Consider the following 27413-nt stretch of genomic DNA (forward strand, 5'->3'; position numbering starts at 1 on the left):
TAAAAAAGCAAGTTTGAGAGTCAAAAATCTTGCTTTTCTGGCCCTTTATGAAAATGCTACCTATTTAGTGAGTTGGCAAGAATTGGGTTTATGAACATGCTACCTCCCTTATAAGGACTAGCTAATAACCAAGGGGTGGTGGACCACTATAGAACATAAAGAATGTCATTTTAGGGAAATTCAAAAAGAGTGAAATTTCGTTTTAATGTGGGGCATTTTTTTCTATGGTGTTCACTGCTACTGTTACTTTAAAAAAAAGTTTTGCCACAGAGATGGTCTTGTAAAGATGCATTGTGCAGCCAAAATCAGTTTGGCTCAGTGGATAGAACGTTGGTCTGCAGACTGAAAGGTCCCAAGTTCAATTCCAGTCAAGGGCATATACATTGGTTGTGGGCCCACCCCCTGGGGCACATCCCCAGTAGGAGGTGTTAGGAGGCAGCTGGTCGATGTTTGTCTCTCATCAATGTTTCTAGCTCTCTGTCCCTCTCCCTTCTTCTCTGTAAAAAATCAATAAAATATATTGAAAAAAAGATGCATTGTGCCAAGTGATTATTTTGTCCTTAGTAAGACATTTATTAATTAGAAAATAGAACCAATAAGTGGTATAGGCTGCTTTAGAACATGTGTCCTTTAAGCCTAGACAGCTGCTTCATCTGGGCTGCAGGTGCAGACTCTTTCCATAGAATTACTTTTGAATCATGCATATTCACCCATTCCTACACTTCAACTCCTTTATGATCCTGACTCTCAGCCCATAACATATATTCATATCCTCATGCTGCCATCTGCTCACCAGTTAGTTTATTTTCAGGTTCGGTCACCCTGGTCAACTTTGGCTTTTCACAAAAACGGCAGCGATTCATATCCCTCACCCCGGGGTCAATTCTCAGAAACCATTCACTCTGGGAAGCAGAGTATGGACAAGACTTGGCTTCACCTTTCTTAACCCTAAGTGCACCGCTGAAGAAGAACATCAGACATCACAGGGTCTTCCTTCTTTGGTATTTCAGGGAGTGAGAGAAAAGGAGATCAGAGGGTGTGTTTCTTGAGAAATGCACAAGTTCATACTATAGATAAATATAAGGCATTTCTAGAATATCACCATAGAAAGAAATTGTTGAGTTACAAGAAATACTCCAAACTTTTGGGTTTCTAAAAAATGGGTCACATTGAAAAATGCTCTTCTCCATACAATTTTAAGTCCCTTTATGATGGGGATTGTGTTGTAAGCTGAGCTTCATCGAAAAGGAAAACTGGGACAATGATTTTCACATAGTAGAAAATGAATGTTATTTATTTAATATGATATTATCAAATATGATCAAACTCTAGGCTCCTAGATGCTTTGAAATCATTTCTGATACATGATTTTCAGTCATGGGCTAAAAGATTTCTCATGTCTTCTAACCTCTGCAGCTGCATATCTGGTCTTGCTTATGTTGAGGCAAGATAGTAAGAAGTTAGAGAAATTTCTTGGCAGATGGAGTGGGAAACTGAGAAAGATAGCTGATTCAAACCAGCCTCACCTAGCACTCTGACTCACTTGCCTCCTTCCCGCTTGCATGGCACTCCCTTAAGCATTAAGCCCTTCAGACAATGAGGTTTTGATCAGCATAAAATAATCTTAGGAACAAAGCCTTGGGTCTGTTGATCACAAGGACAGTTTTGGTCGAACTAGAAATAACATCTAAGATTCAGTTGTGTTTCAGCTCCAGGCCCAGAAAAGCAGAATAACCAAATGAAGTGATGCCATGGCTGGCATCTGGATCAGATGGAATGACCAATGACCCCTGCCCTAGTGCCATCAAATCAGAGACCAGGAACCTGGCCCTTTATGTTTATGCTGATGACTTAGCATATTAAAGAACACATCTTCAGCCCTGGATGGTGTGGCTCAGTTGGTTGGGCATTGTTGCATGCATCAAAAGGTTGCTGAAAAATTGGAGCACATACCTGGGTTTCAGGCTGGATCCCAAGGCAGGGGTGTGAGAGAGGAGGCAGCCCTCTCTCTCTCTCTCTTTCCCTATCCCTCTCTTTTCCTCTCTCACTAAGAACACATTTAAAAAAGAACACATCTGAATCTGATAAATATTCTATTGAGATCTTCCCCTGAGACTGCCCCTAAAATCCTTGCCTTTAGAAAATAGATAAAAACCCCTAAGACAAAGGACCAGTGCACTCTCTCCAGAACACACTCTCATCTTCTCTCTTCAGGCATGTATCTTTGTTTTCTTTTTCCTAAGCTCTATGGATCCTCAGGAGACTTACAACCAGGAGAGCAGGGGGCAGTGGCAGCTCATCCCCAGCTAACCTTGAGAACCTGTCTCCAAGGCCCCTTCTTTTGCCTCTAACTTGTTTCCTGAGTCCACAGAGCCCAGCTGATTCACCTCTTTTGCTTCTGTGACTTTCTAAAAGGCCAAGGCAACTCCCTGAGCAACCAGCTCGATTCCTCTCTTCAAGTGTACTTTCTCTTTGCTTGCTAAATAAATTTCATTTTGCGCTAGAATTCTTAGCTCTGAATTCTTTCTTTGCCAAACTCAAGAACCAAAGTCCCACCTCACCAGTAAGAATGTCACTGCATTATATTTGCATGACATGTTCTGCTATGAAAACTATTGTCACATTTGTCATGTCATTCAATTTCCATATCACCTCTTTAAGGAACCTTGTGGCTTCCATAGATGAGAAGACTGAAACCAGCCTAGGCATGTTTGGAACTGGCAAAGGTTTTGCAATGTGGGAAGAAGCTGACAGTGGAGCACCACTTTTAGACTCACAATCTCCCCTTTGTAGGTTATAAATCCAGTCCTCTGTACAGCCCATCATGACATATTAGCTCTTTAAAAGAAGCTTTTAAATCCTTCTCTAACACTTTCAACCCATAAGTCTTGACTTCTCTGAGTCACAGTGTCCCTGTCTTCAAATGAGACTAAGGATAGATCATAGTGATTGAGCCTTCTGATGTGTTGATTGATTTTCCTGAGAGGTCAAGCAAGCAGCTGCCAACTGTCAGAGGTTCACTTCATTGATGGTGACTCGATTCCACTGTCCATCAGCTGCCCTTCCCTGGCTCAGTTCTTCTCTCACCCACTGTTATGCTTATTGTGTACCTGGAAAACCAGGGGATGCACATGATAATAGAAACATCAAATATCACAACGCAGGTTGCAGATTTTTATAACATACTTTCCACTTTTTTTATTTTGAAAACATTTATATTTACTACATTTTTTTTTATTAATAGGGTTGATTAAGGAAATGTCACTCTCTCTAGGTGTGTCCTACAGCACATCTCTACTGCTTCCTCCCTCTGGTAGCCATTTTGTAAGACAGGGCGTCTGTTTACAGAGATGCATGAAAGGTACAATACCATAGTGCCAAGTCCTCCCACCTGGAGCCCAAACAACAATGAGGACACCAACTTCAAGGCCATCAGATCCCATATTCCATTTTGATCACCTCCCCTGAAATTGATGGAGCCAATTCTCCCAGTCCCCCTTGCCTGTTTAACAGTGTAATCTGCAGCACAATCCAATAGCATAAATTGATTAAACCTAATCAAAGAGTATTCCCTCAACAATTTTCCCTACAATTAAACCATTGTGTTGGAAAGGAATTTAGTTAGAAATACTAATAGATATTCCAACTGCACTGAAACATTAGCCCCTGAGACTCTAGGATGACATTATTCCCTCCTTGCTTGACAGTAATATGAAACAAAATCATCTAAATGCAGGTATTTATTCACCAAGTCAAGTAGACACAGTCTCCAGAAGCAAGCTGCTCCTCCTCTCCAACCACAAAGAAAAATGCTCTCCTGTCTGGGGTGGAAAAGTAAGACACAACACCTGTGCTTTCATTCCCCATTCTGTGCCCCTGGAAGACATTGCTAATCAATCACAGTTCTCCCCTGCTGAGCTCAGATGCATTCTCCCCCCCCCCCCCAAAAAAAAAAAAAAAAACCTACAGGGAGCCTTTATCAATCAGAAAGTGCAAGCAAGAAACCTATTTGCCTACCCTCTTCTAGAGTCTCACTTCACTAAGCCTAGACACAAAACTCCATTGATCCAATCCAGATGCCCAGATTTGAGTGTCCAGATCCACAGGATTTTCTCAGTTTATAATGGCTATTCTGGCATATTCAGTTGACACCGAATAGCACTACTTCTGACAAGGTGTCCTTATCTTCTTCAGATAAGGTATTTACCAATAACTCTAAAGAAATACTCATATTTCCTCTACAAGTTCTTAGTTCCTTCTTTAATCAAGGCAACTCTGTTCAACTGGTAAAATACATCTCTAGAAAAGTCCTCTGAGATTTATCATTCTGTTTCCTACTCCCCCACTTTAAAAATAATTTTAATTCACTAAAATTGTTCTTTAGCCCTCAGGGTATTCAGTAGATATGTCCCTCTAAGGGTGATTTTCTTTTCTATCTCCAGCAAGTGAGGAAATAGGTAATCATATAATGATATGGAAATTCCCTTTTCTATAAATTGATAAATAATAAAACTGACAGGTGACATGCAGTATCTTTTTTAAGAAAAGCTCTATAAGTTTCTAAGCATCCATTTATGGATTATATTTTAAAAACCAGGCTACAATGGTTATGAGATATAAATTTAAACATGTGCCACCTATTTTAAACTTAATGCAACTTACAAAAAAGTCTGTATCCATTTCTGATCTTTTTAATTTAAAATTTTAAGAGTTTTCAGATGTGCAGAAACAACTGTTAAGAAATAAACAGAACTCTGAGAAATAGTAAAAAACTAATGAAATATTAGACAAATTATATAAAACACTGTAAGACAAAAGAGAACTTGTGATGGTAGAGATTTTATAAATCTAGTCAGAAAAAAACATCAAACTAGAAATAAACAAAGCTTAAGACTAAAAAAAAATCAAAATATCAGATGCAAAAAATAAAACATTTTTCAACAACATGCAAGACGTACCATAAAAAAGGTGCTAGAACACTGAGAACATCAATGCATGCCTCTGGAGTCAGTAAGGAGATACAGTGAATACTTTTACTATAATTTCAAACAACTGCTAAAATCTACTAGAATCGCCTGTGCATGGTAAGATATTGAAATATATTGATTTGTATATGCTTTATAAATTTTAAAGATGGGCATATTCAACAAAATATTATTCTTTCCTGTTTTTTAATGTCTGTTTACCCTTCTAGTCCATGACATGGTTTATACTGACTTATTCTTCTCTGAACATCTAGATTCTAGAAGGTTCTAGATAATTCACTAAAATAATGGAGTCTTAAATCCAAAGGTAATTTTCTCCACCCACCTTCCTGACATACCTGATCAGCATCAGTGTACCTGAGGGTGTTTCTGTATGAAGATATAATGTCCTCATTCTGATAGGAACGTTGTATAAAGGAGAGAACTGATGATCAGAGAAGTTAACTACATTAACCATAGTCACAGAGTCACTCATGTCTCCCATATTCAGTGTTATTCCTGCTATCCCGAACAGTTCTGCCTATTAACGTGGCAGACAATTGCTACGCAGCCTTTTAACTATATGCTTAAAGCATTCTTGTGTTCTGAAATATTCACTCTCCCCATGCAAAGTGTAAAGTCTCATTTATGTCTTGCAATTATTTTCCCTTTTAGTTTGGATAAAATGCCTCTCGCAGTGACAGGTACATAATAAGCACTCAGTAAATGCACGCTGATTGAATTTACTTCCCCCTGCCTTCTAGGTTGCCATAAAAGTCTCTTAATATTGCTTTCATTTTCATAGCTATTGATTCAATTATTCTTCCTCAAATCTTAAATGAAGCAGGCCACCCCTCCTCCCAGGCATCCACACATTAGTGGTGTCTTCATCCGTCTTCCATTTGCATCTAACTAAACTAATTATTTCCCTGCTATCTCACATCCCATTGGTGTAACACAGACCGCTGAGATGGCCCTATCTCCTGCAGGCATCGCTTGCATCTTTTCAGCAGCCTGTTGTAACACGGGTGACAGGACTATTAAGAATGTCAGCCTTCAATGCATGAGGAACTTATATAAAGCAAACGATGTCATCTGAGGTAAAGTCGGTGACAACAACAAAGGGAAACGCAGGAGCCAAGAGGACTGCATCCAAACAAACTTGAATAGGGGAAGAAGAAACGGTTTGCTTATTTCTGGGGCAAAACAATAAAATAAAAGACAAACCAAATAAGACAAAAACAGCTTTGTGATTTCTGCAGGACTTAGAATATACCACTGGTGGGGACTGATGCACTAAGAATTGAGCAAATGGTTGGATTTTATGCAACACTGAATAGATGATAATGAGGAGATGGATGGATGGATGGATAAATGGGTAGATAAGTAGATGATAGATAGGTGATAGATAAATAGATAGATAGATAGATAGATAGATAGATGATAGATAGATAGATAGATAGATAGATAGATAGATAGATAGCATACAGGATCCTTGAACTTTTTTCAATTCCCATAGCTACAACTCCACTCCAATGCCATTCCTCACTCCCAGACTATTTTAACACACCTCTTAACTGTTCTCCTTGCTTTTACTTCACCTCTGTGCAATCCTTCAATACAGCAGCCAGAGTAATATTTTTAAAGACACACATATAATCACAGCCCTTACTTTTGCAGATCTTTTAATAGCTACCTATGGGACTTGGAATAAAAATCTAAAATCTGCTTGATGATTACACTCCCCTGTCCACCCTTCCAATTCTTCCATACCAGCACTCTGTTCCAACCGCACTGTCTTCTAAAGCTTCAAAAGACCCAAATGTTTGGCTCTGCCCTCAGAGACTTTCTCAAGAATGTCTGACAGCACTCACTACAATTTATCTTGCATGACTTACTATAATTTGTAGTTACACATTTATTTGTGTGAATGTTTGTCTATTTCTTCTGAAGAATATAAGCCCCATAAGTCTGGAAAAACTTGCGGTCTTGTTTCTCACTGTGTACCCAGAGGTTAGAACCATGACTGGTGCAGAAGAGCATTTGATGTGTATTTGTTGAGTGAATGAAAGAATGGCCATAGCCCCCTACTTCATACAGTGAGAGAGCAGCTCCTGCAGGGAAGAGATGAGGAGGAGGATCACAGGGATGGTAGGGCACCGGTTCTGATTCCTCACCTTTGACCACATCCATGATCAAAGCTCTCACAGGGGGAATAGGAGGCTTGCAAGCACTGCCAGTGACTTTGAGTTCAGCACCAGGAGAGCTGCTGAGGAGGAACCAAAGATGCACAGGTTTCTTAGGAGCTCTGTGCAGGTGTGGCACCTCTGGGCTCTTAAACACACATTTGCAGAGTCAGCTTTGGGGAAAAATCTGGCAACCAGTGTGGCCACCTCCATGTAGTGGTAGGGCCATGGGCTCTGAATAACAAGGTCTTTTTCACTTTAGACTGAAAGAGTTTTACTCCTTTTATTTCTCCATCCTCTTAACTCTTTATTAAAATATTTGAATATCCACACACACACACACACATACACACACACACACACACACACACACACACAGATAGAGATTGCATTTATACTAGAGGTTCAGTGCACAAAATTTGTGCACTGGAGGGGGTGGGGTCCCTCAGCCTGGCCTGCACTGTTTCCAATTCGGGACACCTAAGGGGATGTCTGAGAGATCCCTCTCGTAATCCCAGGATTGCTGGCTCCTAACTGCTCACCTGCCTGCTTGCCTGATTGCCTCTAACCACCTCTGCCTGCCTGTCTGATGCCCCTAACTGCTCCCCTGCTAGCCTGATCACCCCTAACCGCCTCTGCCTGCCAACCTGATTGCCCCCTTAACTCTCCCCCATGCCGGTCTGATCACCCCCTAACTGCTCTCCCCTGCTGGCCTGGTTGCCCCTAACCGCCTCTGCCTCAGTCCCTGCCATTATGGCTTTGTCCAAAAGGACGTCTGGAAAATGTCCAGAAGAATCCTGGTCTAATTAGCATACCTACCCTTTTATTAGTATAGATAATCTCAAATGCACAATTCAGTCCCTTGCTTGTTAGTCCTTCACCTCTGTTTTTGTGTTTTGCTTAGTTTTGTTTTTTCTTAGAATGCAACTTAGTTGCAACCCAGTGCAACTACTGTGAGGCCACAGGCATGTTGGACATCAAAGAACATCTACTTTGCTTTTCTAACAAAAATCCTTTCTAATGCTGTCCCTAGTAAAGATAGAGAATATTTCAATTGGCAATTTCATAGTGTAGCATACTTCATGTTCTTCATTCTTTCTTTGTGTGAAGAAGAAGAAGAAGAAGAAGAAGAAGAAGAAGAAGAAGAAGAAGAAGAAGAAGAAGAGGAGAAAAGTTTTGTGTGTTTTTTTTCTTTTAAATTATACCAGTCATCAACTTCACCTACATTTTGGAGAAGTAGAGCTATAAATATAACCTAGATATGAGCTACATTCTTCAGAACCCTAATCCTCAAATCCCTGTTGAAGCCAAAAGTCCTCACCTCTATTTCTTTGACAAAATATACAGCTCCTTTGGGTCGTGCATATAAAAAGAATTGAGTGCAGTGGTCAAGTTCAAACCCAGCTCCACCTCTTGTGTGTCCTCTGACTTTGAGCAACCCATGCCACCCTGTTTGCTCATCTGTAAAACAGCAGTGAGCAGAGGACCTAACTCAATAGCTCATGAGGAGGATGAAATGATGTGATGCATGTAAACTAATTGACCCAAGACCTGGTCCATGAGCAAATCTCAAACGCATTAGGTTTTCTCTTCAAAAGTGTTAAGGACAAAACCTGTTCTTCACAGCATGAACCCAGACAGGAACTCAGTACTTCACACAGCATCTATTCAAAGCTCACTCTCAAAACATTTTAAATATGAGCATTTTGAAGGAAGCTGTTAATTTGATTATCAAATGGAGAGAGAATGGGTCAGATAAGGTGGAGGACTGGCTTATGACAAAGCAGAAGTTTGCAGTAACTGATTTTTTGGGACCTCTCCCAGCTTCCCACCTGCTTTCTGATTGGTGCCCAGTGCTTCATTTGTTCTCTTCACATTTTTCTCCCCAGAACCACAATAAGCAAGGTCTTCTCAAACTAAAATTGAGCATTATTTTTGCTATTATATTTTGCAGAAGTGATTCCTGCCAAAATTATGCTCTGGAGCCCCAAGTCTCCATCCCAAAAGGCTTTCCCCAAATAGACACTCTGTTTCCCCCTTCCCCCATAAAGGAGTTTTTATTCCTTTTAATTATATTTTTTATTGATTTCAGAGAGGAAGGGAGAAGGATAGAGAGAGGGAGAATCAATGACTGGCTGCCTCATGCACACCCCACACTGGGGATCAAGTCCTCAAACCAGGCATGTTCCCTTACTGGGAATTGAACCACTACCCTCTCGTTCATATGTCAATGTTCAACCACTAAGCCATGATGGCTGGGCAAGGTGTTTTTACTGATCATCACAATAAATCTATTGCTCCCTTTGTCATCCTCAATACAGAAAAGAAAACTGTGGCTGGGGAAAGTTAAGCCACTTTACCAAGATTGCAGAAGAGCCCAATAGAGAGTCAAAGTTGGACTCCCCATTTGTCTTAAAAGTCCATGCTTGTTCCATTAGGCCAGCTGATCCCCTTGTTTGAATTTCAATGAATGATTAGGTGGGAGTCATTGGGTCTATTGAGCACACAAAGCCCAAAGACTCACAGCTTATATGACTCAGCCATGCACACTTTTATGAACTTCCACCAACACAGTTCTAAGAGTGTATTGGAGTGCATGGCCCACAAAACTAGATTGAGAACAAAACATTTAACAAAGTTCTTATATATAAAAATAACTAAATATATATTGTATAATATATATCACATATAAAATATACATGTTATTATATATATGTGTGTGTATGTATATGTATGTATGTATGTGTGTGTGTGTGTGTGTGTGTGTGTATATATATATATATATATATATATATATATATATGGATAAATAGATGGTACGTGGGTCGGGAGACCATCACATCCCTGATCTCTAGAATCTTTAAACCCTTGTCAAGAAAAAGCATGGCATTCACCTCAGATCAGTCAAGGTTGAGTATCCTAAGTTACAGGAGTCTCAGAAATAATGTTTTGTGCCAGAATCCATTGGTTTTGCAACTCCTTTTCCGTAGGCCACTATCATGCCTGAGGGCAATGGGTTGGTTGTCTTCTGATTTGGCTTCTGCCTCTGTTCTTTGAGTTCTTTGAAGGTAAAGGTTCAATCTGACTCTTATTCCCAACCCCCCTACCTAGCCCCTCTTACATATAATCTGGATCTTCACGACCAAATGAAGCACAGGCAGCTGAGAGCAGAAAGTCCACAGGACAGTGAGCTGCCTATAAATGAACGCTATCCACTTAAAAAATAAGTTAGCAAAATGCATCCCAAATCATAAAGATGATTCTATCCTTTCCCTAAAGAATTGCTCTCTCAGGGATATGTATCCTGAAAAAGTTATTCCAAGGAAGAAAACTCGGTAGGTGCTGCATTAACTCAGCAACAACTGTGTTCGTGAAAGAGCAGGCACTTCCTAGGTATCCCTAATGGTATATTGTGTAACCTTCAGAATTATCATTGTAAGGAGTGATGCAGCAATAATAAATGCTCAAGCTAAAACTTAAGGGAAAAAACCTTTTTAAAAAAATATATATTTTATTGATTTTTTTTACAGAGAAGAAGAGAGAGGGATAGAGAGTTAGAAACATCAATGAGAAGGTAACATCAATCAGCTGCCTCCTGCATATCCCTTTCTGGGGATGTGCCTGCAACCAAGGTACATGCTCTTGACTGGAATTGAACTGGGGACCTTTCAGTCCGAAGGCCGACATTCCATCCACTGAGCCAAACTGGTTTTGACAGGGAAGAAACTTTAATGTCCACTCACAAGCACAAACCGAGCATGGCTTTGGACCACGCATCTGGACAGGATTTACACAGGAAATGAATCAAACTGGCTTCAGGCACATTAGAATGATACAGACAAACCTCATTTTCTCAATGTCTTCAGAGAGTTATTTGTGTGATGAGTTTTCAATGAGCACAAAGGTCAGTGAGGGCTTGGGTTCTGTTCCAAAATGAAAGGAGGTACTCGGAGCAGAGCCCCCAGGTGAGAGAGCTCAGCTTTGCATGCAAGACATGGAGCTTCCCCATCCCACAGCCAGACCCGCACCGGCTGGAGTGTGTGATTATGCTCCCGGGCCATCTGCTCAGGGGCTGTGAAGGCAGCCTCGTGTCCTCCTGCCTGGACGCTGGGGAGGACACCGATCACTCGTCAATCTGCTCGAAATTGCCTTTGACGATTAGTGTGTAATGACTCAGGTAGGTCATGGCCAGGGACGTTCCTGTTATTAACGCATTAGCAGATATAAATGGGCATTGATTCTGCACAGAGACAGGGTTTATGGACTTGCTGGAGAAAGGCTGGCCCAGTGGCATGTAATTGGTCACTGCTAGGGGAGGACACACCTTGCAAGGGCAAGGCCATTCGGGGAAGGGTGCGGAGGGTCCAGGAGGAAGGCCAACCAGCTCAGAAAGGACAGAGCCTGGCCCAGGAAAATGGAAGAGAAACACTGACCGACCTGTATGGGGATAAATCTTGGCCCTCACCCTCACCAGGAATGGATCTGATCATATCCTTGCATAGTTTGTATTCCTTTCTGTGACTGACTAGTCCATGGTAATAAATGCAACTTGTATTGTTTTATTTATTTTAAATTTTATCTTACAATTTTATCATGAATTCAGGGTCCTAGGTCTGTTAACTGTACCTTAGCTACTTGTGAATGAAGGAAGGAAGGAAGGAATGATGACATTACCAGGGTAAGAATATTGACTCATATGTCAATGTCATAACACCCTGAGCTGGAATGTACCACAAAACATTTTTTTTCCCAAAATAATGTGTCCTTCTTAAATAGAGGGAATAAGATCCAATAATATCCAGCTTGCCAAATCTTCCTCTCTCTCATACGCACACACACACACACACCCAATAGGAGAGTAGTTATGTGATTGTTTTGAAGAATAATAGTAATCATTGTTACCATGGATTTAGCACTGACTGCATGCCAGGAACAGAGTTAAGGTTGGCACATTTTGAGGCAAGAATCCTCATTGGTGAAAATAACTACCTGAATTCCAAAAAAAAAAAACAAAAAAAAAACCACGGCACATGTATTAAAAAAAAAATATTCTGGCTGTCAGCACTGGGGATAAAGTTTATCTTTTTCCTTTGGAGCTTCTCAAAAGGTGAGGACATCTGTAGTCTCCTCCATTAGAAAAAACCAATTCCTTGTTTCCATAACTTATTAACAGGTCATTCCACCAAAACCTGTATTTGCCCTTTGCAATTCCCAGCCATCAAACCAATGTCTTCAATAAACAAACTCACATCACAATGCCGAGCAGAAACAGCAAGTAGATCTAACCTTTTGCTTAAGAGAATAGATTCAGCAGAAACCCCAAGTCATTGTTTTCCTTAGGTCATTGATCAGAAACTGATGAGTAATTAGGATGCATACAAAGGATGCAATGTGTTTGGTGCTCAAGCAAATACAAGAAGTTGCACGCAAACCCTGTTTTCATTTCTTCTAATTCTCTTATGCAACCAAGAGTTTGGATCAAATGATATAAATATGTGTTTATTAATACACTAAAGAGAAAGCAGACCATCAGTGCTGTATTATTCCTGAACCTCTTTGGTAAATTCTCTTGTCCAGGAGACAATGGGCTCATTTGTGCCCCCAGGTGGGGCAGGAGAGGCCTCTGCTGGTCACAGCTCATCAATCTCTGCCTCACTGAGATGAGGAAAATTCCCTTCAGCCTTCTCTTCTGTGGCCTCGTTTCTGTCTTTCGTGTTTATTCACTGAATTCCAAGTTGGAAGGGGCCTTCATTACAGATTATTCTAGTTCAATTCTTTAGTAGCATAATGATTTAAATGAGGCAACTGAAATAAGATTGGTCAAATCTGTTAAGATCATGTGGTCAATTCATAAAGCCAGGACAGAAGCCAGGTACTTTCCACTTTTCAAAGATGGATCCAGATTGGGAGGTGGGGTAGAAGGTTCTGAATGAGAGAAGAATGGTTTTAAAATACAAAGAGAGCAATCATCTTTCACAGCCCTAATCCACGCAACTGAGCAAGTCATCCATCATATAAATCCGCTCTCACTTGGGGGATGTTAGGGTTAGGGCAGTGACTGAGACAGCCATGCATCGTGCCTTCAGAGACTCTCCAGCCCGCGGAGGAGACACAAAAAGCACAAGGAACAGACAGATATTAGAGTGCATGATGAGCCAGGGCAGATTGAAACCAGGGGGAGTGGTGGAGACCGCTGGGCAGGCAGCGGAGTGCCACTGCAGGCTTCTCCTTTATCCACAGGGCTTGAATGCCACTACCAAGTAAAGCTTCTTATAACTTCCATTCTTTCCAGTCATCCTCTTTTCTAACAATAAGAGAGCAGGAATGTTTTCCTTCTGTCATTTCTCTGCCTTCCATATACTCATTCCATCACAAAGATCCCCTGAACTTCTCCTCCTGATCTAGCAGAGGGGAGGGAGGCAGAGACAAGAGATACACATATGGAATTTATGGACAAGAATGTATGATGGCCATTGGTGGTTGGTCAAGTGTCAAAGCAAATGGGAAGGTCAGCGAGAGTGTGTGCCCACTAGATCAGAGGGTTCTCCATGTAATGTGGCATGAAACCCACCCTGGGCTTGGCAATGGATGAAGTTAACACTCTTTCAGCACTCCTCTCTGATTCTCCCTCCTCCCTCTTGTATTCCAACTGATGCCTGACCTGCCATTTCCAGTCAATCTGCTGACTGTTTTAACTTGAGAGAATTCTACCTCCCTGGAAGAAAAGCATTGCTCTTTTTTCCATTCACCCTTATATTGCTTCATCTTGCCTGCTCTACTGAGCTTCAGATTATGTACATATATTAGCATGGGGTCAAACATCTACACTGAAAACTGACCTGGTATTTCCTTTATCGAAAGAGAAATAAAGAAACTGAGCTCACAAGGAAAAGTTCATTCATCAGGAGCAGTGGTCAGTAAACTGTGGCTTGCGAGCCACATGTGACTCTTCAGCCTCTTGAGTGTGGCTCTTCCAAAAAATACCATGGCCTGGGCAAGTCTATTTTGAAGAAGTGGCATTAGAAGAAATTTAAGTTTAAAAAAGTTGGCTCTCAAAAGAAATTTCATAGGGGCGGGGGGGCAATGGTAAGATATGTACACACATAATAATTTAATAAAAATAAATAAATAAAAAGGAAAAGAAGAAAAGAAATTTCAATCATTGTACTGTTGATATTTGGCTCTGTTGACTAATGAGTTGGCTGACCTCTGAGCAGGAGGATCTGAACAGAGTCCATGCAGAAGTATAGACTAAGAGAATGAGAAAGGGTTTCCCTGCTGGTGAGACCAAGAGTAGCAGATACTTGGAGTTGGGAAGTGAGCATCTTTAGCTAGCAGTCAGGAATTGAACTTACCTAATTGGAATAGAAGACACCCTTAAAGAGAAGATAAAGTGTCAGACAGGGACTAGCTTAATGAAGAAGCAGCCAGGTGATTTCCATGTTGCAGGAATGTTAGTCCTTCCGTATTTAGGATGCAATCATGGAGGGTGGCTTTAGGCATGACCATCACTTAAGAAGACCTCACAACCATGGGGAAAGGAATAGCAGGAAGGTTATGCCAACAAGGGGATGGAAAAAAGGCTTTTTAAAGGCCCAGATCAAAGATTTACTCTTTTCTTGGTGATGGATAAAAAGCAATACAAAGTCAGTGATGACAGAAGCTGGGACTGGTGCATCTGGGGAGAGAATGGTGACTGAGTGGGGTTTGGTCTGATTTTAGACATTGTGAGTCTAAAGTTGCATCCTGAAGGGGGTGTGGCAATCTGTGCTGCATGTGGCACTAGGAAGATATGGAAGCAGAAAACACCCAATCAAAACAGCAAAAATAAAACAAATTAAAAAGGGGAGTCTTTGGGACAACTTCAAGTGTACCAACATTCTCATCATGGAGATCCCAGAAGGATAAGAGAAAGAGCAATAAATTAAAAAGATATGTGAAAAATAATGGTGGAACACTCCCCTTACCTAGACATACAAGTCCAGGAAGCACAGAGTCCTGCACAAAATGAACCTAAAGAGGCCCACACCAAGGCATATAATTAATATATACCAAGGCATATAATTAATATATAATATTAATATATAGGCATATAATGACAAAAAGAGAATCTTAAAAGAAGCAAGAGAAAATCAATTACTTACCTAAAAAAAGAGTTCCCATAAAACTATCAGCTGATTTTTCAACAGAAACATTTCATGACAGGAGGGAGTGGCAAGATATATTCAAAGTGAGGAAAAGCAATGTCTTTAACCAAGATTACTCTACGCAGCAAAGTTGTCATTTAGAATTGAAGATCAAATAAAGAGCTTCCCAGACACAGAGGAACTAAATGTCTTCATCACCACCAAACCAATATTAAAAGAAATGTTAAGGGTCTTTTGTAAGAATAAGAATAAAAAAGATAAAAATGTGAATAATAGAAAAGCATAAGTACATATCTGTCAACAATTAATTGTAAATGGATTAAATGCTCCAATTGAAAGACATATGGAGGCTGAATGGTTAACAAAACAAGACCCTAACACATGTTGTCTATAAGAGACCTACTTCAGATTAAAAGACACCCAGACTGAAAGTATAAAGATAGAAAAAAATATTTCATGAAAATGGAAAGAAAAAAAAAAAAAAGAACAAAAAAAGCTAGGGTAGCAATACTTATACCAGACAAAATAGACTTTAAAACAAAGACTATAGCAAGAGACAAAGACACTAGCAATTCCAATTCAGGGTGGGGAGGGGGGTAAGACACTAAATCAAAGAGCATATACATCTATAAGTTTATTGCAGCATTATTTGCAATAGCCAAGATACGGAAGCTACCCAAGTGACAATCAGTAAGTGAGTTGATAAAGATGTGATGCATATATCCAGTGGAATATGACTCAGCCATAAAAAAATAATGAAATCTTGTCATCTGTAACAACATGGATGGATCTAGAGGGTATTGTGGTGAGTGAAATATCAGACAGAGGAAGACAAATGCCATTTAATTTCACTTATATGTGGAATTAAAAAAAAAATAAACAAACCAGCATAGCAGAAACAGATGCATAATACAGAGAACATTTTGAAGGCTTCCAATGGGAGGGGGTTTGGTAGATGGGTTAAAAAAAAAAGTGAAGGGTTTAAGAAGTACAAATTGGAAGTTACAGCATAGTCATAGGGGTGTAAAATATAACATTAAATAATATTGTAATAACTATGTATTATGTCAGGTGGGTTATAGATGTATCGGTTGATCATTTCATAAGTTATATAAGTGTCCAATCACTATGTGTACCCTGAAACTAAAATAATGCTATCTGGCAACTGTAATTGAAAAATTAAATAAAGGGAGGAATTCAGATGACTAAGTTGAGAACTGTAACTCCAAACCAAACCTGTAATGAAGTGTCTATGTTTATCAGGGAAGCTGGTGGTCAGTGTATTCTCCATTGATGTTATTCTGTATCAGTCTTCTTGAAAATCCTGACTACAACCCTCATGTAGGACTTGGATGGGTGAAAAAGCAGAAGGGGAATGTAGTCAAGAACATTGTGGTAAGTTTCACAGTGTCAGATTATCACTAGTCCTAAGGGGGTGGTCACATGGTGAGGTATAAAAATGTCAAATCACAGCACTAGCTGGTTTGGCTCAGTGGATAGAGCACTGGCCTGAGACTGAAGGGGCCCGGGTTTGATTCTAGTCAAGGGCACATGCCCAGGTTCCGGGCTGGATCCCCAGTAGGTAGCTAATTAATGATTCACTTTTGCCATTGTTGTTTCTAGCTCTCTCTCCCTCTCCCTTCCTCTCTGAAATAAATAAAAATATATTTTTAAAATAAATTTAAAAATGTCAAATTGCAATATTGTATGTAAAACTCATATGGCCAATATAATATTGTATACCAAGTACATTTTGTTAAAGAAGAGCAAATAAAGATCTCGATTACAGGAAAATAAAAAGGAAATGAGCAAATCTCAACTGCAAATTCATTGCTATCATTACAGTCCCCTAAGGGTGGAGCAGTTTCCTAGCCTGCTATGTACCACACGTTCGTTATTGGTGAGCAGAGCCCAAGGCCCAAGTATATAGACAACACAGAGACCAGATTATGTTCTCCCGGTAACCAATCTCCCAGAACCTCATCCTTGTTCTGGGCGAAGCGATCTCCTGGCCCTGGAAGCTGAATGAGGTTCCCAGTGCAGGAGAAGCTGTGATCACAAGGAAAGCATAGCCATCTGCTAGACACACCGACACAGGGCAGCTGCTCTAACTATCCCCAAGAGAGGGTTTTTCTCCATTTCTTCTTTTTTAATTTGGTTCAAATTATCACATAACTGCACACTGGTTTGGAGCAGCAAATTATTAATTTTTTCCCCTCTTCAGACTGTAATTGTAGATATGGAAACACCATATCAAAAGACAAATTAGCATGTGTTCCCTCCAAAGTTCTTACTAATTATCGCAGAAACCAGAGCCTCCCTGAGGTTAGAAACTTCAGCCCAAATTCAGGTTGGGAACACGGATTTCTTCCAGAGAAGCAGAAATAGGTATCACGTTGAGAAGGTAGAGAAGAGGTTGGGAGTGTCATGAATAAGCTGAAAACCCATCCTTGAAACCTTCCTCCTGCATCCCACCCCTGCCCCAGCACCACAAAGAAGGCCAGGAGAGGGACCCTGGCAGAGACAGAAAAAGATAAAGTCACAGGCCCATGTAACGTTACACCCAATAGACTTGAACAGAATGTGTGCCAAACAGCCCCCTCCTTTTCACTTAGAAAAATCTCACAATTTTCAGGAAACGCTGCAGCCTCAACTTCAAAGGCATTACCAAAGAGATGTAGCATGTAGGGAATTAGACATAAAATGTCCTTTATTATTGGGAACAAAAGCGGTGGGTCTAATCTCCTGTGTAATACAGGCTTTAGCTGATCAGGGTTACACTGAGCCATTCTGATGTAGGGAAGAATGAAGGCACCATCTTTTTATTTCTTCCCATCCCTCCTCCTCCTCCTTCTTTATGTGCGTATATGCAAATTCCACAGCAATGAGGGGAGCCCAGCAATTCCTTGGAGGGCAAAGGCATTTCCTTTGATCAGCCTCTTCCAGGCCTGGAGCCCCACAGCTTCCATTTCTACCTGCCCCTTTGTGAGAGTTGATGTCTCAAATTATACTCCTGCCACTCTCAGAACTAGAATACATTAAGCCATTCTGAAACTCATCTATGAGGAAACTACATCTTTAAAACAATTATTTCCTTCAGTTAGCCTTTTGCATGTTGGTATTTGTTGTTATATTATTACAGATTTATTCATAAAACGAGTTGTTTGCCCACAGAACCATTGCCGAGGAGAGCTGCTGTCGGAGGTTATGCACATCACTGAAGCTAACATCTGATAAGCAATAAGAGGTAGGGACATTGGGCAGAATACTGCTGGCTTCACCAGAAAACAAAGCCTTCTGTGCAATGGGAAAGGCAGATGGCTGAAAGTGCTTACTCGCTAAAAACAAATGGAATTTCTAAAATGTACCCCAGCATCTTACAGTACAGAATTTCTCTTCTGCAGTCATTTTCATATAGTAGTAACGTATTCTGGCTCAAAAAGAAACTGAATTGTTCTTCAAAGCTTTAAGACATGTTTGGTCTCACAAACTGGTCTGGGTTCTTTGGCATTTCTTTCTACTGAGCAAGGTCCTGGGACTGAGTGAGGGGGACAGAATGTCTCCAAATGAAACAAACTCAGAGGACGGAAGGGGAACAAAATCAGTGAATTTTATCCACGGGAATGATAGGGTGAACCCATCCACACTCTCACACATGCCCTGTGTTCATTGTGGGGTTCTGCTAGCAAACCTTCCTCTCATCTCTGGATCCATCGCTGGCCTGCAGGAAAGAAAGACCGAGGCGGGTGGCAAAGTGTTTGTGAGGAGCTCCGGCTGGCGGAAGAGAGATTTTTCAGAGAAAATAGGATCAAGGACACGGATGCATTTATGTAACGAATGTTCAAAAGTGGCCGCACTTACTGAATGCTGAGCCGGATCCAGGAAGCTGTGAGTTCCACTCGCATGAGGTCTTTGAGCAGTTTCCTAGGGAAGAAGAGAAGGAAGCCTTTAGAATCGGGTGTGCATTCTTGAATTGTGTCTGCATCTTTGTTTATGATAGTAACTTCTTAAATATGTTCTTGATCATACAGTGAATTTATCAATGAGTGATGATGATGATGATGAAAATGATTAAACTCAAGTCTGTAAATAGATTTTCAGTAAATCCTTTTACCCTCCAGTTAGAAAGATGTTACTATTTTCTGTACTGCAGAAGAGGAAACCAAGGCTCAGATAGCTCAGGTAAATTGCCCAAAGTATGCATGTAGCTGGTGGAGCCTGGATTTGAACTGGGGCAACTGGACACGGAGTGTAAAACCCCTCTGCTAGACCTTGCCTTACTCAGTGAGGTCTTCCTCACAGGACATGTTCCAGGAAGGCTGGAGGCCAATCTTTCAGAAATTTAATTGTGTATTTTCCTGCAAAAAGCCAGGTGGAAGGAAATCAACACTAAATTTCCTTTAAACTCTGGATCTCCAGAGTTTAGATCCTGCAATGCTCAATCCCTCAGAGCTAACATTCAAAGAGACTTCATTTGCAATGAACCAAACTGTGATATAAGGTGCCCCATCGATAATAAAGTTCATGAACATGGCTACCCTCAGACAATCAGGAGGAGTAGTTTTCATTTTCATTAATATATAAATAAAGCAAATATTGCCTGAACTGCAAATGGCCATTATAATTTCATATGCTTCAGTGAGTCGGGTAGAGATCAGCTGCAACCAGAAACATTAAGATTTACTAATAGAACTGAAAGATGCAGATGGTATCCCGTACCCAAGAGAGTTGACCCTGACCTGCTTCTCCCTGGGGGAAGCTGAAGTAGAACAAATGGGTCTGGTTTGCAGCATTCTAGAATCCAGATCCAGGGGCTCCTATAAAGTAGTGATGCAACTTATGCCACAACTTAATGCAATTCAAAAGTTTCAGAGCTTAATTATTAACATTTGCAGATAACTGTTTAGAAAATAGTGTCCAGCCAGCATGGCTCAGTGGTTGAGTGTCCACCTATGAACCAGGAGGTCATGGTTCAATTCCCAGTCAGGGCACATGCTCAGGTTACAGGCTCCATTCCCAGTGGGTGGCATGCAGGAGGCAGCCAGTCAATGGTCGTCTCTCATCATTGACTTTTCTCTCCTCTCTCTCTCTCTCTCTCTCTCTCTCTCTCTCTCTCTCTCTCTCTCTCTTCCTCTATGAAATCAATAAAAATATATTTTTAAAAAACTAAGGAAAAAGAAAATACAACCCCTTTCTTAATATAATGGACCCTTTTTTTTTTTTTTAACATTCTTCAGATTTGGTGAGCTTACTGGTGTTGATAAATAAAACACTTGAAACACTTGAGAACATCAAACAGTTCTAAAATATTAGAGAGACCTAGGTCTGGAGAAGAAAAAAATCAGGTGGTGAAGATGGTGAGGATAGTGTTTATCCATCCTTCCTTCCTTCCTTTCTTCCTTCCTTCCTTCCTTCCTTCCTTCCTTCCTTCCTTCCTTCCTTCCTTCCTTCCTTCCTTCCTTCCTTCCTTCCTTCCTTCTTCTTCCTTCCATCTATCCATCCCATTCACCCATAGCTCCACGACCTACTCATTTTTGTGACCATGGACAAGTCACTTTAACCTTGCTTGTCTCAGCCGCCACCTCTATAAAATGAAAGTAAACAGAATACCTACCTCAACAAATTTAATTGAAGTGAATATTAAGAGTATATTTGTGAAGTACTTAGCATTGTGCCCATTGCAAAGTCAATGTTGTTTAAAAAGTTAATTTTTTAAGCCCTTTTTTATGTTGGGCACTGTCCTCTTGGTGCCTACAGTCCAGTGGGGAGGACAGAGCTTGGTCAGGAATGTTGGGAAGGTTTTGCCGAGGAAGAGGCGATAGAGCTGAGATTGTAATGATGAGAAGAATGAAGTGGGAGAACAGGATTTAGGGAGAAGAGTTAGGACATTTAGGAAGTGAATAGTCAAACTATATGTTTATCTTCTATAAATTCATATTATACCTCAGCTGAAGAATTATCTGTGGCATCATCATCATCATTGAAATATAATAATAGTAATTCTCTAGTAGTTTTATTGAACCCATAGTGTATCTCAGTCTTTGTATCAAAATCTGCATGCATCTTCTCATTTAATAAAAATAATGACAGCTCCTATGGTCAGGTTCAATGTTCTTAACCCCTGTCTCCTCTCCTCCCCAGTGGCTTCCACCACTCACTAAGTCCACTAGCTCACATACTCCAAGATCTGCCTAAATGGAACTACTTAAAGACACAGGCACTGACTGTTACACTTCTCGCCTGTAGGCCGCATTTTTCTTCCTGAAATGCCCTTCATGTGGGCCCATCTGAACTCATTCTTCAAGATCCACCAAGTGTGAATGTCTCTCTGCAGCGTTCACTGACTCTTTTATCCCTGCTGGCCTTTCACATGTCCTAACAAGAACCACATTATGATTTCCCTAATCCATTGTAGACTTGGCCTGCCAGGCTATGAACTCCTAAAGGGCAAGCACTATGTTCTCTTCAATTCAGTAGCCTTATCCTCTGGCACAGTGGCCAGCCACTTAGCTGTTGCTGACTGCACTGGGCAGCACAGGAAGCTTTCCTCATTGGCCACAGCCTTACATCACCAGGAAGAGGCTGGGCCTCAAGAAGAGGCTTTCTCTGAGCACCATGGCTTCTCTGGCCCCTCAAACTTCCTATCTAGATAATAACATTAATTTCATGTCCATGTCTGCTTGATGCCCACACTTTTAGGCCTATTTTTAATTAAACCTGCAGTTCCACTACATTGTACTCTTTATGTTAATAAGAACTTGTCAAATCCTCCAGGTGGATTGTTTCATAAAATGCAAAGGCTGAGAACCGTTGTTACAAGGTAAGAAGAGGAATGGTGTTTAGCAATGGTACTAGACAGCAAGAAAAATCAAAGATGCTCTCCAGAGTTCCAGAGGAGTGACATCGTTTAAGCAAAAATACCAGGACTGTCTTGAGTTTGCAATTACTCCTGCAAACAACCTACAGAGCGGTTTACACCAGGGAGAAAGAATCCTGGGCCCCTGTGGGATGGATGGAGTGCACACTGTGCTGAGACCTTGCTGGGGCCACTGAGCTGCAAGCGGAGAAGTGGAGGGAGAAGTGAAGGGGAGCTCTCCGCCCTGCACTCATCCACTCAGTCCACATGGATGCACAAAGTAGCCAACCAATTTTGATGACCCTGTAGGGCAGTGGTTCTCAACCTTTCTAATGTCGCAAACCTTTAATACAGTTCCTCATGTTGTGGTGACCCCCAACCATAAAATTATTTTCCTTGCTACTTCATAACTGTAATTTTGCTATTGTTATGAATAGTAATGTAAATATCTGTATTTACATTAGATATCTCAACCTAAAGTTGAGAACCGCTAGCAGGGCCACCTTAACCATCAGAAAACACAGATATTCACATTATAATTTTATGGCTGAAACCGGTTTGGCTCAGTGGATAGAGCATCGGCCTGCGGACTAAAGGGTCCCAGGTTCGATTCTGGTCAAGGGCATGCACCATGGTTGTGGGCACATCCCAAATAGGGGTGTACAAGAGGCAGCTGATCAATGATTCTCTCTCATCAATGTTTCCAATTCTCTATCCCTCCCTCTTCCTCTCTGTAAAAAGTCAATAAAAAAAAAGAAAATAACTTTATGGTTGGGGGTCACCACAACATGAGGAACTGGATAAAAGGTTCACAGCATTAGAAGTTGAAAACCGCTGTTGTAGGGGGTATGTTGTTTAAGGTTGTAATTCGGACTGTACACAGGGCTGGCTCCTGCAACATTTCTACTTCCATGGTCTCTGCCATCGATGGCTTGGTGGCTTTCCCCAGGCAGAACACCCCGCAATAGGCTGTTAAGCTCTCTTCCTGCCTCTAGGCTGCTCCTCTCATGCCACCAGGAGCAGGTAGAACGGCCCTAACATAATGGGATGCACCATGGACATTTCCCATGCTGTGCAGGAGGGACCCCTGTCCCTGTAACAGCCTAACACCCTGCATGGTGCGCTCCTGGTCACAGCTTCAGCCTTATTTATTTACTAGTGAGCAGGCACCACCAACTCTCTAGACCCCTTATGTACCAGCCCCAGGGACCTTGCATTTCTGGGTCATCCTATGCTCCCCATCTGCCACAGGGGAGTTGCAGAGGCTGTATCTCTGACCTGGGATGGTCTTACCCCCCAGTTACCTCGCATGCATCCTTACTTCCAGATGAAAATCCTACTCCTGGTCTTAAGTGCCTGTTATCCTTCCTGCAGAGCACATCTCACAGCTATCATTTACTAGTCAATTACAAATGGTTTTGTTAAAGTCTGCCTGTTTCACCAGCTTTTTAGCTTTGGGTCTAACTCTAACTCTGGCCACATTGCTGTGAACATGGGAGACATTTGATAAAGATTTGCCAAAGGGAGGAAGGATGGAAGGGAGGAAGAAGAGGGGGGAGAAGAGAGAAAGGAAGGGAGGAGGAAAGAGTGAGGCTTACTGGCCTCTTGCTAACTTTAGGCATTGTGGGGTGGCCATGCAGCCCCTCTGAGAGCTGTTTCCAGGTTGTAACTGGAAAGCTGTTTCCTCAGCCCCTCTTCCTCTTCATCCCAGAGACATGTCTGAGGTATTCAATCCTGGCTCCGCTAGGGCAGTGTGGAGCAGGGATGGAACCCTCTCTGATCTAAGTTCCATTTCTTAGAAGCTTGGAAGGCACTGATAAGTTCCTAGAACTGAGGACTCAGTGATTGTGGGGTCCCTATTCTCTGCCATATGATCGTGGAGAGAAATAGGAGGCAGGCTTTGGATCAAGAAGAACGGTGGAGAGAGCAGAGGCGAGAGTGGAGGGGCCGTGGGGAAGGGAGGTTTCCCAGCGGGATGGGGACCATATTGGTCCCTGATCGCTTGGTGACTCAAGATGCCAGGCCCTCACAGGACTCAGCACACCTCCTGCCTCTCACTCTCAGTGCTGAGACTCACTCCTGTGGCAGGTGATAAATATCCCCGCTGTTTGAGCTGCTTTGAGTGAGTTTCTGTTTATTGTCCAAAACATTCAAACAAACAAACAATAAAGAACTGCAAGTATGAACCTGGTCTCAAAGATGGCATCTCACCCATTTGCGTTAGGGGTGGGGGGACGTTTCTCCACCCACCCTGCATCCAGAGAAGCCACCTGTGTCTTGACCCCATTGATGATTGTGATGGGACTCACTCTCCAAGCATCCCAGAAGCCCCTGGCCTTATCCTGGGGTCTAGAGTCTAACTGCCCTTGAAGGGGCCTGAGGTCGCATCAGCACAGGGCGATGCAGCCAGTAAATGCGGGCTTGTTCCATGCCATGTGGCATGGTGAGTGTGCATGGGCTGGTGCGATCTCACCTGGGGCGAGAGAGCCATGGTGGGAGGGGCATGCAGCCACTTATTTGAAGATAGAGACCCTCCCCAAGGGAATCCAGGGACTGGGAATCTAGGGACTCTCACCACAGAACAAGGGCTTCTGCCTAGTGGCCACCGCTGCAGCTGGATGATTGGATCAGCAGGACCTGCCATGCAAGCGTCCCTGGATTCGCTGTGGGCACTGTCCCCTAAGGGTGGCCTGGGAGACTCTGAGTCCAGTCTCCCACATCATTTCTTAGCAGCCCACCCAATCCCCCATCAGATTCCTGGTCTCTGGCTGCAGTACTCCTAAAATATGTTTTCTGTTCCTCCTTTCCCCCACATTGGTTGAAGGTAAGTGACTGAGCTGAACAAGAACCAAATCCAAGGGCCAAGAGTTCTAAATGCACACTGAATGCCCCAGGCTCTCTCATAGCAGCACTCATATGCACCAGCTGGTACCCCCTCTTTGTCTGCCAAACGTTTACCTATTCTTTGTATCATTGGGAAGCCCTCTTTGACCCCTGGCTGAGCCCCACAAGCACCGTGAGGAGCCTCCACTTCCCCAAGCTGAGCAATGCATCAGTGTGTCTGAGTGTCCCCCTCTCACAGACCTCTGTCTCTATGTCTGTCCTCTCCATGGGATGGGCAGTGTCCTGAACCCAGTCTGTGCTTCATCTTATTACTGAGTGATGCATGCATTTTGTACACAGCCTTGGGTTCAAGGTTCAAACCCAACGCTCCCGTTCATTAGCTGTGTCACTTTGGGCAAACTGCTCGGCCTCCATTCTCAGGGTCACTCCATAGCCTTATGGTGTGAAGATTACACAGCATAACCACCTGGCATTTCTCCTCAATACATGTTTAACTGGATGTAGAGTGAAGGAAGGGGGAATGTGTTCACATGCCCAACAACAGCACCTACTTGGCCAACAACAGTCCTTCTAATAAACAAATTCCCAGGGTGCTTTGCAAAGTTTTGTCAAATAGGTAAAATCATCCAGATAACTGCGACAGCAGAGCCCAGGCATACCAACGGCCAACACAACCACTGGCATATAGTAGGGATGTGATTTTTCAGAAATCATTTAAGATTTCAGTAATAAAGACCATTGATGATGAAATACAGTTGCAGCCCCTATTCCAAAGCTTCTATGTGACCTGTTGGCTGTCTAATTGCGATAAGCATCCATTAGCCTGCCTGCTGCACTTCATCTGGCTGTACTCAGCCTCCAGCAAGGGCTTAGGTACCGTATCTGAGCCTTTTCCATGGAAGATCCTCCCGCGCTCCCTCCCTCGGGAAGCAAAGCTCTCCTCACAGCTCCAGGGACCTTGGAGAGACTAATGATATTACACCCCACACACCGCCACCCCCCTCTGAGGTTTATTGTTGGTGTGTTTAATTTCCTGTCTTGGCCTTATAGGAGATTTCTAATGTTTGGGCTGTAGGGTATGTTCTGATTAAAAATAATCCTCCCAATTACGGGTTGGCATGAGCCTCCTGTCACCGCACTCTGCCACCAGCCTCTGCGCCCCTGTCAGCAGTAATTGTGTCTGCAGTGCCTAACTGTAAATGAAAACCCAAGGGCCAAGTTTGGGTCCCCAGTTCCTGGGCCATACCGGATCTTTTAATTTGCACTGTCTGTCAAAAGGAGGTGGCAGTGTGTACTCCAAAGAAATCCTGAGCTTCTCAGATTCAAGGCCAGAAGGAGCAACGGCACCAGGGCCTTCTCGGAGAAATTGCATTTGAACCCACCAGAGATAACAGCATGTGTGGAAGGCAACGAGGCGTTTTTTATTCTGCTCCAAACTTTAGCTAGACCCAGTCTGAACAGGGAAGCTGAACTCTAGGGAAATTTCAAGGTGTATTTATATTATTTTCCCCCCACCAAGTACATAAGACAGGACATGGAATTCAAAGCATGTGATAGTAGCTCTGTGAAAGGAAATATACACACAAGGCCTGATTATTTCCATCTCTATGAATGTAAAACTCTCTGGGTGTAGCGTGAGGGAGGGAGGGATGTGCTCACAGTTGGCAAATGCCATCAAGTTCCTCTCATATCACCAGACAGGAGCTGTCCCTATGGCTGGGCCCAGTTTAGGCAATTGAAATACGGTGCAGAGAGAGTCAAAAAGTGTCTCTCAGGAACCCACACAGAGTGAAGGGCAGAGAGCATGCCCAGCTCAACCCCTGGGTTCCAGACAGCATTCCTGCATGTTATCCACCCCTCCCAATGTCCTGCTGAACCTCAGACACAGAGGATGGACACAAGATACTAATGTGTCTTCCCAGGGCCCCATTGGCTGATCCTAGCTCTGGTGGGGTTGGTTCTTTATGGCATATGTTTTGGTGACTTACCCTTGACCACATGGGCAGATTGCTCAAACCCAGGCCACTGTGCCAAAGAAGAGCACCAGGCGGATTGGGGCAAACTCTGAACCATGGGCCAAATCCAAACCATTGCGTGGTTTTATAAATCAAGTTTTACTGAAACATAGCCACGCTCATTCACTATGTATCACCCATGCTACAATACAGATGAAGAGTTGAGACATTCCATGGCTCACAAACCCAAAAATATATATACCGCTTGTCCCTTGATAGAAAGAGTTTGCTGCCTGCCCCCTGATAGAAAGGCTGACACACAAGTTCGCAGAGATCTAAACAAATAAATAATAACAATGGTGATCAATACCCAACACTAAGCATTTGTCATGTGCCAGGCATTTTATTTGCAAAATTCCCTCCATGAGCAACATCCATCCTTTCCCTTTTGATGATGATGA

General features: G+C 42.3%; 1 protein-coding gene across 18 annotated transcripts in view; it reads right to left on the bottom strand.

Moving 5' to 3' along the window:
- The window catches only part of RBFOX1 (RNA binding fox-1 homolog 1), a 2022031-nt gene that overhangs the window by 1154236 nt on the left and 840382 nt on the right, over window positions 1–27413 (bottom strand). For all 18 annotated transcript variants that reach the window (XM_036410672.2, XM_045571305.1, XM_045571304.1 and 15 more), the window contains exon 4: window positions 19159–19221. In XM_036410672.2, coding sequence (XP_036266565.1) covers window positions 19159–19221 — 63 coding nt within the window. The remainder of the gene's footprint in view (window positions 1–19158; window positions 19222–27413) is intronic.

This window comes from Pipistrellus kuhlii, unplaced genomic scaffold (assembly GCF_014108245.1).
Source record: "Pipistrellus kuhlii isolate mPipKuh1 unplaced genomic scaffold, mPipKuh1.p scaffold_m20_p_4, whole genome shotgun sequence".
NCBI lineage: Eukaryota > Metazoa > Chordata > Mammalia > Chiroptera > Vespertilionidae > Pipistrellus > Pipistrellus kuhlii.